The following is a 12,912-nucleotide window of genomic DNA, read 5'->3' on the forward strand; positions in this document are numbered from 1 at the left end:
TCACAGGTTGTGGAACTACAACATTTATTTGCAAGTAGGAAGGAGCAGTTATGGGTCACAGCTTCTCCCTGACCTGTTCTTTGCAGCCACTGCGATACCATATAACCCAAAAACCTAAAAAGGGCTCGAGTCCACCCATAAGCTTTTCTCCCTCCAACCAGAACTGTTCTGATTTTAAACAAATTGATGAATGTCTAACAGGAATAATGGGAATAGCTGAAAGATTTGCATTTGGAGAATCTACAACCGAGCTCCCCAGGCCCCAGCACCCTGTTCTGTGCCACCACCCCCACTGTGTGACACCGATGAACACGTCTGTTTGATAACCGCGGACACCGAAGAGCCTGCCACTCAGAGCACGGATCTCACAAATGCCCAAGTTATTTTCATGCCCTTTGATTTCCTTCAAAAGGAGATTTCTGCTTTGCTAAGAAAATATTCAGTAGCAACAGGACCAGAATAAAATCATCCCTGTGAACTAGACACACCACAGAAGTATTTACTCGCATCATCTTCTGATCCACAGAATGTTTACAAGTCCTCAAGACTACAAATCACCTTCCTCGAGATCGTTTACACCAATTATAACTGAACATATCCACACAAAAGCTGCCCCTGTACTACTTATCCAAGAGGATGCTTGCCTATGTGGCACTGATAAACCTGCACCACCAACGAGCTGCATATTCATTTACAGAACCAAACATCCCATCAGGAAAAATGTTAAAGGATGCTTTAATGTTCATTGAAATATTTTACGTTGTACTTACTTGAACCATTACCTAATCCATCCAGCAAGACCTGGACAGGCTGGAGAGTTGGGCGGGAAAAAATTTAATGAAATAGAACAGGGGCAAGTGTAGAGTCTTGAATCTGGGTAGGAACAACCCCAGGGTCCAGTGTAAGTTGGGGAATGACCTATTAGAGAGCAGCGTAGGGGAAAGGGACCTGGGGGTCCTGGGGACAGCAGGGTGACCATGAGCCAGCACTGGGCCCTTGTGGCCAGGAAGCCAATGGGACCTGGGGTGGGTTAGAAGGGGGTGGTCAGTAGGTCAGAGAGGTTCTCCTGCCCCTCTGCTCTGCCCTGGGGAGACCACACCTGGAATCTTGTGTCCAGCTGTGGCCCCTCAGTTCCAGCAGGACAGGGAACTGCTGCAGAGAGTCCAGCGCAGGGCAACAAAGATGCTGCAGGGAGTGGAGCATCTCCCGGGTGAGGAAAGGCTGAGGGAGCTGGGGCTCTGGAGCTGGACAAGAGGACACTGAGGGGGGACTCCTTCATGTTTACAGATATCTAAAGGGGGAGTGTCAGGAGGATGGAGCCAGGCTCTTCTCGGTGACAGCCAAGGAGAAACCATACCTGCTTCTGCTTACATCTGTTCATTTTTCTTATGCTTTTATTTGCTATGCTCAAAACAGGTGATTCAGGAGTCCTCAAGGACTCATTTGAATATTTAGTTCTCAGTTCCTGTGACAGCCCCACCTCACCCTACAGAACCATTCCCCACGTCCACCGGAGCACACGCTGATAACCGGGCAAAACTGTCCTCTCAGAAATCCTTATTTTAGATCTTGTCAGGGGCTTGTTTGTGTTCTGAAGTAGTGCAGAGCTATTTATGGAAAAATCTCTGCTGGAATCGCAGCCAGAATTTCAATAGGCTGCACAGCACAGAAAAGCCAGTGGTTAGGGTTTTGTTTGCAAATAACAATCTATTTGGAAATAACATACTGTGCTATTGTTTTGCATGTACATAACAGAAGCCTTCAGGCAATGCCTTTGTCACCGGGAGCGCTCCAGACTGAGAGCACTCAAATATCTTGGTTTTCTCTTTTTGCTGAAGCCATTCCAGAACATATGCTGCGAGTTAAAAATTAGTAGCAGTATTCGAGAAAAATACCGTGGTTTGGCAATGCCTCTCAAAACCAGCTACTAGAATTCTGTGACTTGGTGCACAGAGCTTTTATTCCAGGTGCGAAACCTAAGGCAAACCATTTCAGTGGCTTTTAATCTTCATGTGTAGAAGGCAAGAGACCGTTGTACCTCAGCCAAGGTGTAAAGTGCCTCCTCCTAAGGCAGGAAAATGAAAGCAAAAACCACTGTTCGCTGCCATAAAGGGAGGGAGGGGAGAAGGGGAGGACACTCCTGGGTGGATTTCAGGCAGCGCCTGTGAAGGTCACAAGTACAACTGAAGTTTCCAGCAGAGATGAATACACAGTTCGGACTATTAAGTGACTGGGGAATAAAAAATCTCAACGACTTAACTCACTCTGAGCATTCACTCCTTTATCACTTCATTTTAATACTTAATGCATTGTCAGTGGCACTTGGAACCTGAATAAACTGTCTTCCCTCCATCTCTTCTGGTTTGGTTTGATTTTCCCCCCCACTTGGCAAGTATTGTCCTGTGTTTCTATTCTGGCCCAAGCACACATGCCTCAGCTTCTGAAAATTATTAACCAGAGGCCAACACTTGTCTCTGGCCTGGACCTTCAGAGGTTCTTAACACTCCTCTAAATGATGCAGAATGGATCCACAAATCTGGACAACTCTGTAAGGCAGACACCTGTATTTATAACGTCTTAAAAATACATATAGTCTACTAACCTGACTAAAATACTGAACTTTACGTTTGCTATTTCGCATCTCTCATCTTCTCTATTCATATTCTCTATTCTGATTTTGGAAGGGTTGTATAACAGCTGAAAACAAGACAAGAGTATTTAGTATTGCTGACCTGCAATGATCCCCAAGCTCCTTGCAATAACTTTTACAAGTTTGGGAAGTTCAATACGGGAACCCGGCACATTAGTGTTACCCATGGGGACTGAGCCAGGATGCAGCACCTACACGCAGTCATGTCTTTTTTATAACATGCTCAATAACCCTTGTGCAGGAACACGGAGCAACAGAACAGAGATGACCCAGTAGCACAGCTGTAGATGACAATTCAGAACATACCTTCCCTATTTTCAGAAACAGCAGAAAGATGAGAGCGCTACAGAAACAATAAATGTCTGTTCTTCCCAGGTTTGGTACAAACCACTTCAGGTCAAATCAAGGAAAATAATCCACAAGCTCCAGGGAGTCAATGACCTGAGGTGCAGAATCTCCAAGGGGTTTGGTTTACATGCTCCCTGTGTTCCTGCTGCTCTTTCAAAACGTGTTCTGCTCCAGTAACGGAACTGGTACGTTACCAACCCCACCACTTGCATGAGTTGGTTATCACTTCCTAAAGGGTCTGGAGTGAAAGGGAAGATGCTGGATTTTTCTTGAAAACAAATATTTGGGTCAAACAAAATGAAACCAAACAAACACACATCCCCAAACATGCACCTCAGTTCACTGAAAGCAGAGTTTTCCATAAGATGGGCAGTGTCCCAACAAGCACATGGCAACGAGGAGCACGAAACGGCTGAGAAGAGGCTAGAAAAATTTACCTGACCACAAATAACACCAGACTTGTAATTTTCATGCAGGTTTCCCAAAGCGATCGCTCTGCAGCTACAAAGCACGAGGAAGGGGCGTCTCCTCCTAAAACAGCAGCTGCTTCAATGACAACGAACCCACAGGCAAGTCGGGTGCAGCCTCAATTCTAATTCCTCTTCCCATACCAAGGCCGCGCTTCACTCTAAACCAAGCTCAACGGGGCAATTATTAAAAGATAATGCACGTACATGAAAAGTTAGGTTTTTGTTATGTAATTCCATTGGAAAAACTGTCCAGGAATTCTCAAGTGTTTTTAAGAATCATTATATATTTATGAGAGTCGAAGCTGAAGTTTTATTTCTATATGTAGCTCTTCTCTGCTGCACCAAGTTGCTTTTAAGAATCAAAAGAATGGTCTCTGGAAAATGCAAAGAGAAACATTTCCACACCAAACACATCCCGTATACCTGGGAAATCCACCTTTCTTCCAAGACAACTCTCTTAAACCCTCTTTTCCTGACCCTAAAATTTTCTTCCCAAATGAGCTGCAAGCAGAACTGCCAGAGGGGTTCAACGTGTGACCTAAATCTGCTGCTTTTTTTAGTGCTATCACTTGTAGATCGCCACGAGGAAAATCCGTTTTTATAAAGAATGGCTGACCAAATTAATAATTTCTCCTCCAGTGCTTAACAAAAGCACGACAAGTTAGAAGAGAGAAGCTTGCAGCGACTTGTTCTGTAACTGAATCACAGTTACCCACAGAAGCCTCAAATAATGATTTTCAGTAACATTATCAGCTCGCAGTAGCAACACCCTACTTGATCTCATTTGCCAGCGTCTTCATTTTGAAAGCAAACGTAACCACCCAATTCATTTCAACCATTTTTAGAAGGGTAAACTCCAGTTTCACACAATTACTGAACACTGACTTATTCTACAAACTCTCCACTCCATACTGAACGAATTGTTACAGTATTGTGTATTGTAGAGCAGTGAAAATGTTTAAAAAAGGTCTAGAAAATACCCTTAGGGCAGTTATAAAAGCATCTTATACTAATGACATTGCTTTGGGAGCACAGTGTTTCCTAAAGAGGAAAGAACAAACGGCAGCCTTAATTTGGTACCATCAGTAATTGATGTTTTTACTACAGCACATGGCAGATTTAATTGTATGTACACTTAAAGAGCATCTAACACAAAGGCAGCCTAATTCTACAGCATCTAAATATGAGACAATACATTAGTTTAGGTGAGTCCAAACCCCAAACAAGGGATCAATTTTTCAAATTATATTAAGAGTGATTAAGACACGATAAGAGAAGATTATCGTTTGTCAGATTATCTTTGTAAAGTGCTTTACGGCAAAGCAAGCAGTAAGTAATCCATCTCCCAATTAAGTGGTTATTCTTTTCTACAACAGCTTCCAAGAGACTGAACCGTACTGATATTAACACAGCTCAGAACCAAGCTGAACAAACCTTCTTTCTGCATAGCGGACACCGAAGCAAGGAAACCTATTCCCGTGTATAGTTTTGCGTGTGTCCCCACATGGGTACATGTCTACAAGATCACCAGGATCTTGTAGGACCCCTCAGAATCAACCAGGCGCTGGATCCCTCTCTACACTCCGCTGACACCAGCGCCCACAACCAGACCAGGCTTCAGTTCAGCTGAAAAATAATCCAGTGGAAACCACAATTCTCAGTGTTTTTCAGCTGGATCAGCTTCCCAGACAAGTTCATTGTGCAGCTCTGCGAACAGCTGTGCCAGGGTGGGAAGGAGTGGAAGGAGTTGCCTCTTTAAGCAGAAATGCTGCCAAACATGTAGCCATGGCCTAAATAGGCAAGTCAGAAGAGAACAGAAAGAAGGGGAGAAAAAAAAAGGAGACAGAGCTAGAACAGCCAGCTCTTAACTCTTACTTCAGCACTAGGAGTTTTATTCTTCATTTTAGTTCCCCCAAAACACCTTCTATGAAGTCACGGCTACCACAGAGACCCATTTCTAAGGTGGAAATACCCAAACCAGAAGCACTTCAGTAGCACCTTTGAAATTAAAAGCTACAACGTTTCACAAAACTGATCAAGAGCTGTGATCTGCCAGGATTGCAGCTTGGCTCTCGGTGGCATTCATTTGTCTTGATACTATCACTGCCGGATTTATGACAAGAAAAGCCTCTTTTTCTTCAACCCATTTGTAATTTTAGCCCAAAAAGGTCCCAAGAACAGCAAAGCGTCACAGAAGTGACAGTGTTGTGCTGGTTGGCATGACTGACAAGCTGAAGTGCCCTGTCCAGAAAGAGCACTGGAACTCAACAGCCACTTATTATTTGCTGTTTGCCAAATGCTCTTTGTTTTGGGAACTTCCCACTTTAAATACACGCTTTAGTCAATCTAGAGCGGCCGTTCCTAGAACACAGGAGCCTGTTTCTCTCTCTAGATACAGACAGTCATTCTACAAACGGCTGAAGACGAAGGAGCAGACTTAAGAATACAGGCTAGGACTATAACCATGGGTCTTTTACATCTGCAGTGTATTTCAATTCCTATTAAAAAGGAAAAGCTTTCTGGTGAGGCAAGAGGAGACTGTGAACTCCAGCTGGTGGTAAAGTGCTTTTTGCAGCAGTCTTCATTCCTGGCTTCAGTTTTCCTTACTCTGAGATAACTATTTTTGTGCACTGAAGACATCACCATCACTGAAGCAACAACAGTTCCCATAGCTGCTCTGCAATTTTGAAGTCTGCCAAAAATAAACGTGAAACTACACTTGAAATAAAAAAAATATACCTAGAATCAAATACAGAAAGCATTCCTGAACGAGAGGAGAGTCAAATGTTGATTATTAGCTCTGACAACACACATGAGCTGGCTGGGGACAGAAATGTAAGAGACTTCACATGTTCATCTGCGCAAACTGCAAGAGACTATGGCGATGTTTGAGCTCTAAACACAAAACAAGCCATAGATTACTAACAAAGCAGCACAGAATAGTCAAGCATCAGATTTAAAAACTCAATCAGTAACTGGCACTCACAGCAGATATTCCAGTACTTCTTCCAGAGACAATTTGGGCAGGAAATACTTAAAGAGTTGTCAAAGATGAGTGGGGATCACGCAGGGTTAAAGCTTCAGACTTGGGTTCCTGGCTCCCAGCCTTGGACCCGGACTATCGGACTCCTACGTATCTCTGGATTACACTCGAAAGAACATTTAGATACAGCAGCTTGACTCTTTTCCTTCTGCCAAGTAATTAAACAAATTTGACTTAATTTGTTCTGAAGTACGAACTCATTCCATTAAGCGAGTGTGTAGTTTTCAGAGACAGTTTATATTCACAATTCTTCGTTGTTTCCAACTGGAGTTGCCATTATGCCACATCTTGGAGAATGTAACAGCACAAGAGTAAAAACAAGCCCCAAAACAATGAAACTGCCGCAAAAAATTCCCTGTAATCCTTTTCTATAATCATTTCTATCAAGGAAACTTCCACTAAGAAAACATGGTAATGACTTCTCTCAAGTATTTCGGGGTAGATGAGTCTTATTGCAATGAAACAGTGATGGCACAAAATAAAAAAATTCCATGTATTACAGATGCTTTTGCTAAGCTGATGATTCAACTTAAAGGACAATGACTGCAGGTTCTCCCCTGGAGAAGTCCTGTCCAATCCAACATCCTGGCTCTGGATCCTCCAGAGCACACAGCACAGGTTCAACACGGGTATGTTGTAGGACTGGGCTCCAGAAGGACAAATACAAACTTAGGAAGGGAGGAAAACGTGTGCTGAGCAAAGAATCAGCTGTTTCAGACAGAGGCAGACACGCTACAACACCCTTGCCCTTATGCAATGGGCTACTACATCACCAAAAGGCCAACTTTCGCCATCAGTTACAATTAACGACTGAAATTATAATGAAGCTGACACCCACATTTCAATTTATAACCTCATGCCTGTGCTTAACTTTGTGATCTGATCAGGCCACAGCATACAACCAAGGATAAATTCCATCCATACCAGGAGAGGCCAGTTCTGCTCCTCAGGTTTGAAAAGCTCCACCAGGCTCCTCAGCATCTCCTGCCCTCCAACCTTCCTCCTCCTCCTCTCCCTCCCACCCTCGTGAGCTCTGGAACACCCACAGGGCTCAGAACAATTAAAAACGACAGTATCAGAGTTCACGTTTCAGGCAAAGCCACCAAATACTGACTTTGTAATGATGGCCATTCCAGCCCAAGTATCTAAAGAACTAGAGGTATTGTAAAGGATGCGAAGGTTACGAGGTCAGATCTGACCTCAAAGACACTAGAATCTCTACACTACATTCCTAGAGAGCTTTTTAGTTACTGCCACTCTTACTGTACTAAAAATGTTATTCCCCAGTGGCCTGTTCTATAGGCAACACTGTAGAGACCACTGGATTTGCATTCTACTCATCAATGCAATGAAACGATGCAGTTTTCTTGGTTAACAGGTCTATTAGTTTAGTTCAAGTCAGTTTCCAATATAAACATTGCAACATTGTATCACAAAGAGGAAGAAAACAGCGGGTGAAACCTCCCACTTCCATCAGGTTTGTTTATTTTGTTTTTAGCGAATTTCGCCACTCCACAACACAAGTTAGATTGAAAAATTTGAGCTCTAAAGCCATTCAACCTCAAAGCCCCACCCCTTGGGTACTACTGGACAAAAACTGGTACTATCTTCAGCCACAGACTGGAGTCCGTACTTTAAGCTTGGCTTGCAAACCACGGCACTTAAACAACCATTCAAGTTTCGGACCACAAGATTTCCTTCAGCCTTCACCATGGCGCAAAAACCAGGACCAGCTCGATACGTTATCAACTCCCCCAAGAGTATCACAGACAGACATCCAGTTCAATACAGCACCAACCTTGGGACCTCTCGCCACAACATCGACACTTGAATTTCAGGATATCTCGCCGTATATCTGGGGTTTGCACATTGAGACCCATCCTAAGGCAGACAGAGCCACCAATGAGCGGAACTTCTCTACACCTTCTGTAGAATCAGGAATGGACATTCTTACAGTGTTTTGGAAACCATCCCGACTGGTTTGCTCAAAGTGAAGCTGGTAATTCACTCTGCACACCGTGATTTCTGTATTTCCACATCGCTCTAAAAGCCACTTTACCATACATGTTCATTGCTATTACATGCATGTTAACAGGTCTATTTTAATGAAGAATTATTTGCAAGCACCTGCCACACAACCACAACTTCTTCAATATTTGTACTCAAGGATTTGGTGTCATAGGTCATTAAAATCAAGCTTACCGAATTTAAAGTCTGCCAGGGAAAAAAAAAATTACACTACACTTAATAGTAGTTTGAGTTCAAGCTTTAAAATAGACTTACTGAAGAAATTAGACTTGAACTTTAGCAAAATGGCTACAGGTTTCTTGTTTGTGAAAGCCATCTTTCAGCTAATAGATGACAGGAGTCTTTGTAATTGCATTGTTTGCCACATGCTGCAGCTAATAAACAAAAACAAGACACTTATGTTTATGCTGCTTTCTTGGCCTTTGGAAGTTAATTTGAACCACATGTCAAATGGGGAAATAGTGGAAACTGCAGTTACCACTTTTCTAAATACAACATTAATCTCACTTGTAAGTCAGAGCATCCGAGACGTACAGAAAAAAGGAAAAACCCCACGGAATTCCATAAGTGACAAGGCCAACTGCTCGCCAGAGAAAAAGTTTAACTCCTGATCTCACAGGCTGCGTTGTGCAAACAGGACGGGGTGTCCAAAGCAATTCAGAAGCCAACGGGAGTTTCCTCAGCGCAGAGATGTCGCTCCCCAGCGCAGCCGCTGAGCTGCACAGAGAAAGTTTCCTTCCCCTCCTGATCTCCAGTCCCAGTAAAGGAAAACAAGCACATTCCGTGCAGTCACAATCTGCAGCAACCATCTTAGCGTAAGGTGACATTTGTCATCGCCAGCTTAGGAAAACGTCAGGCAACTTCCAGTATGATTTCAAATGCAACCCCCCCTTTTCTTGATAAGTAAGAATGCATCAATACTCAGATTTCTTCCCCTTCTGGTTAACAGAAGCTGGAAAGATTGGGGAAATTACTTGATCTTTATCTAGTACTTAGATCTTCAAAGAGTACAAACATTAATTAATTCTCATAACACCTCGCTGTGGAATGCGAGTATCACATTCCTCATTTTGCAGATTGGGAGAAAACACAAATCAAAAGCCGAGTGACAGGAAAAATCTTAACAATCCTGGAAAACAATTCCAGCAGCCTGAACTCAGCCCTTCTCAGAAGCGCCAACAGCCCTCTCAAAACTGAGTTTAATCCTGAATCTGAGTATCCAAACGCACCATTAAATGTCTATTTGCTTTGCTCCAGTTCTACACAGTAACACTGAGTATTTTAGTGAGGTTGCATTCACATCTCCTACCGAAGGAGTAGCTAAGAAGTCAAAACACATTCAGTAAAAAAATAATCTTGCTCTTACCTTCTGCTACATCATCATCTACAGCGCCTTTCACCTGAGAAAAACACCACTGAATGTCATTTCCTCCTCCAGCTCCTGCAAAACACAATCAGAAGAATGAGATCCCCGCAGCCGCACAAAGCCAGGGAACATTTCGGGTCCCGCTGCCCACGCCTCCTTCCTCACATCGCCACTCCCCACCTTCTTCCTTTACCCATATTGTTTGGGTCATTCGTGCTTTGTCAAAGCGGGGTGAGCACAAGGGATAAAAATAAAAGCCTGTATCACCGACGCGGCTCGTCCCGACTTTAACTGCACGTTTAAAACACCCGATTTCACACAAAGCTACTTCAGAAGTCAGAACCCTCACACAACACACGCAACTTCAACAGGAATTGTCAAGAAAAGCTGTACATTTCTGGAAAATCTCGATACAAACCAAGCGTGCCATTCATGTCCTCCTCTCACCAAAACACTGAGCTGAACCTACATACTAAAGGCTAAAATAAAAATCCATTTTACCACAATTTTAGAGTCTCTTCGCAGAAGTAATGAAAGCAAATTATCAGCCTTGAAAACAAAACAGCAGCAAATCGGAGCAGAGAAGCAAACAAGCAATCTGAGGGTAACGAGTTTACTACCGTAGAAAACAGATCGGAGGGAAAACTTGAGGAACATTCCTGGCCCGGCAGAAGGCAGTGATTCATTTGAACCCCGTCACCAAAACACACCAAAAAATCACCACCCATTTCTTTTGCATTTCATTCTGAGCAAATCACTGCAGGGCTGAGTCCATACAGGAAGAGACTGAAATGGGCTTGCCTCCCCTTTTTTTTTTTTCTTGTTTTCCTGAAAGCCACTGTCAAAATGGAACTTTTCCTCAACAATCCGAGCAGGCTGAGCAACAGATGGCATTGCCACACGAACCCAGAGGTCTGCTATGGCTTTGGGGAGAGCAAATAATGCAGACGGGACTTTTTCCCCTCTTCTGTGCTAAGTTAAGGGGGAAAAGCCAACGACAAGGAGCCCAGTTTGCATTTTTCACTTGCCTTAATTTCTCTTCTGAAGGATTACAGACATGCAAGCCACACAACCCAACACGGTGAAGGTGAGCACCCACACGAGATGTTCAAACGCTTTTTGCACGTACATTGGAAAGGTTTGTCACACACATTCCCCCAAACCCCTACAACCCATTTTCTTCCCCATCCCCAACCTCTTCATTATGCAGCAGCTGGCACCATGGAAGCATTTAAAGAGCACAGCTTGGAAGAAAAATCACTGCTCTTTCTACTCTAGGCTAAAATTCGATTTTTCATCCAGTTTACTTGAACCAAGTTGGCACTTCCCCTCCGCCCCCGCCTAAAACAAAAAGAGGAGGGTGGAGCACGGGCGTGTGGTGTGGGGAAAAAAGGCCAAGCACAAACCCAGCACAGCCTCCCATGCTCGCTCCTCCAACCGCGAAGCCCCGAGAAGACAATCCATTTGCAGAGAAAAGGAACCTATATATTTCCAAATGACGAAATCACAGGGAAAAGTAATAAGAGATACCTTTTAACCTCCTAAGAGCACTTTAGGGTGCAAAATGGGGAGCAGGCACAGGAAAGAAAACACAGTAAGACCTGTATTATTTAATTACATCCTGTAGCCGCTTTGAGTCTCGTGTGGAGCGGCTGACCCCACGGAAGGTGCGATGGGGCTCTGACACCAGCACGTCCGCACCAAGCCCCGTGCACACAGCGGCTCTGCACAGCCCTTCCAGCTACAGGCACCATGCACACACCAGCACGGCTGCAACCCCAGAGCCTGGAGGGGGAGAAGCACCAGAAAAGGCCAAGGACCCACCCTGTCTGCCAACCTCCTGCACGCCAACTTCAAAATAGCATGGAAGCCCCTCCACCTCGCTGCTTCATTTTTTTCCCGCCCCCCCCGATGAGGGAAAGGAGGAAGGGGTGGGTGGGAAGCACGATTTCCCACAAGGGGGAAAATAAATTAAAAAAATAAAGAAATGCAAAAGGCGCAGGCGGGGGGAACGGGAGCGCAGGGCCGGGGGCTGCGGGATCCCCGGGGGCGGCGCCGCCCGCTCCCCCGCCGGCGGCCCCAGCGCACCCCCGCCCGCCGGCGGCAGGGGCCGGTGCCCGCGGGGCAGCCTCCCCTTACCTGCCATGTTGGGCTGGCGATAGCGGCCGCGGCGGGTCGGCCGGTCTCGGCGCTGCGCGGCGGAGCCGGCGGAGCCGGGCGGGGGGCGGCGGCGGGGGGCGGATGGCGGCGGATGGCGGCGGGGGTGCGGCCGGCTGCGCTGCTGGGGCGGCCCCCGCTCCGCGCCGCGCTCCGGCCCCCGCCGAGCGCTCCACTTTCAAAATGGCGCCGGGCGAGCTGGGGGTGACGTCACCCGGCGGGGGGGCGGGCGGGGCGGGGCTGGGGAGCGGGCGGGGCCCTCGCGCCCCCCGCGGGGCCGGGGGATGGCGGGGCCGCCGCTCCGCTCCGCGCCCCGCCCGCCGGACCCGCGCCTGTGTTCCGCCTCTCGGGGGCTCGGGCCCCGCTCCCGGCCTGCCGGGCAGGATGCTTTGCAGACTCACCCTCTACTTCAGTCATTCACCGAATCTCGCCCCTGCTTGTCTTCCTTGTTTGGTTTTGGTTCTTTCCTCCACTCCCTCGCTTCCTCCTCCTGCGTTTCCTCACGCAGCAGTTCCTCGGCGGAGCCACAGAACCTGTTTGCTGCGCGTTTTCCATCCTCTTGGATGTTTTCCATCAGCCTCCGTCTCGGATTTCAGCGGAGAACCCGAGTGTGGCTTCGCAATTCTCATTGCTATTCCCTGCACGCACCGGCCGTGCTCCTGAGCCGTTTTTAGCTCCGTCCGCCTTCCCCGCTGACAGCGAGATCCACACAGTTGAGCCCGGCCTGGCTGGGCTCCGAGTGGATCACGGCTCTGCTTGAGCTCACCAGGGCCCAGCTCAGTTCCCATCCGGCACCCGGATGATTGATTCCGTGCCATCTCTTGAAGATCTTGTGAAAGTCATCAGTTTC

At 46.2% G+C, this 12,912-nt stretch overlaps 1 protein-coding gene across 3 annotated transcripts in view; it reads right to left on the reverse strand.

The window, feature by feature from the left end:
• The window catches only part of PPP2R2A (protein phosphatase 2 regulatory subunit Balpha), a 31,358-nt gene extending 18,864 nt beyond the window's left edge, over positions 1 to 12,494 (reverse strand). Inside the window, exons 1-2 of one of the 3 annotated variants that reach the window (XM_082072711.1) lie at positions 12,464 to 12,494; positions 9,906 to 9,980 (exon numbers count right to left, since the gene is read on the reverse strand). In XM_082072711.1, the coding sequence (XP_081928837.1) occupies positions 9,906 to 9,980; positions 12,464 to 12,479 (91 nt within the window). In that variant the 5' untranslated portion in view covers positions 12,480 to 12,494. Of the gene's footprint in view, positions 1 to 9,905; positions 9,981 to 10,525; positions 10,578 to 12,044; positions 12,234 to 12,463 lie in introns of those variants that run through there. The other 2 variants (XM_082072712.1, XM_082072710.1) reach the window with 2 other exon arrangements.
• Between the last annotated feature and the right edge of the window lie 418 nt (positions 12,495 to 12,912).

This window comes from Streptopelia decaocto (assembly GCF_964273445.1).
Source record: "Streptopelia decaocto genome assembly, chromosome: 25".
Classification (NCBI taxonomy): domain Eukaryota; kingdom Metazoa; phylum Chordata; class Aves; order Columbiformes; family Columbidae; genus Streptopelia; species Streptopelia decaocto.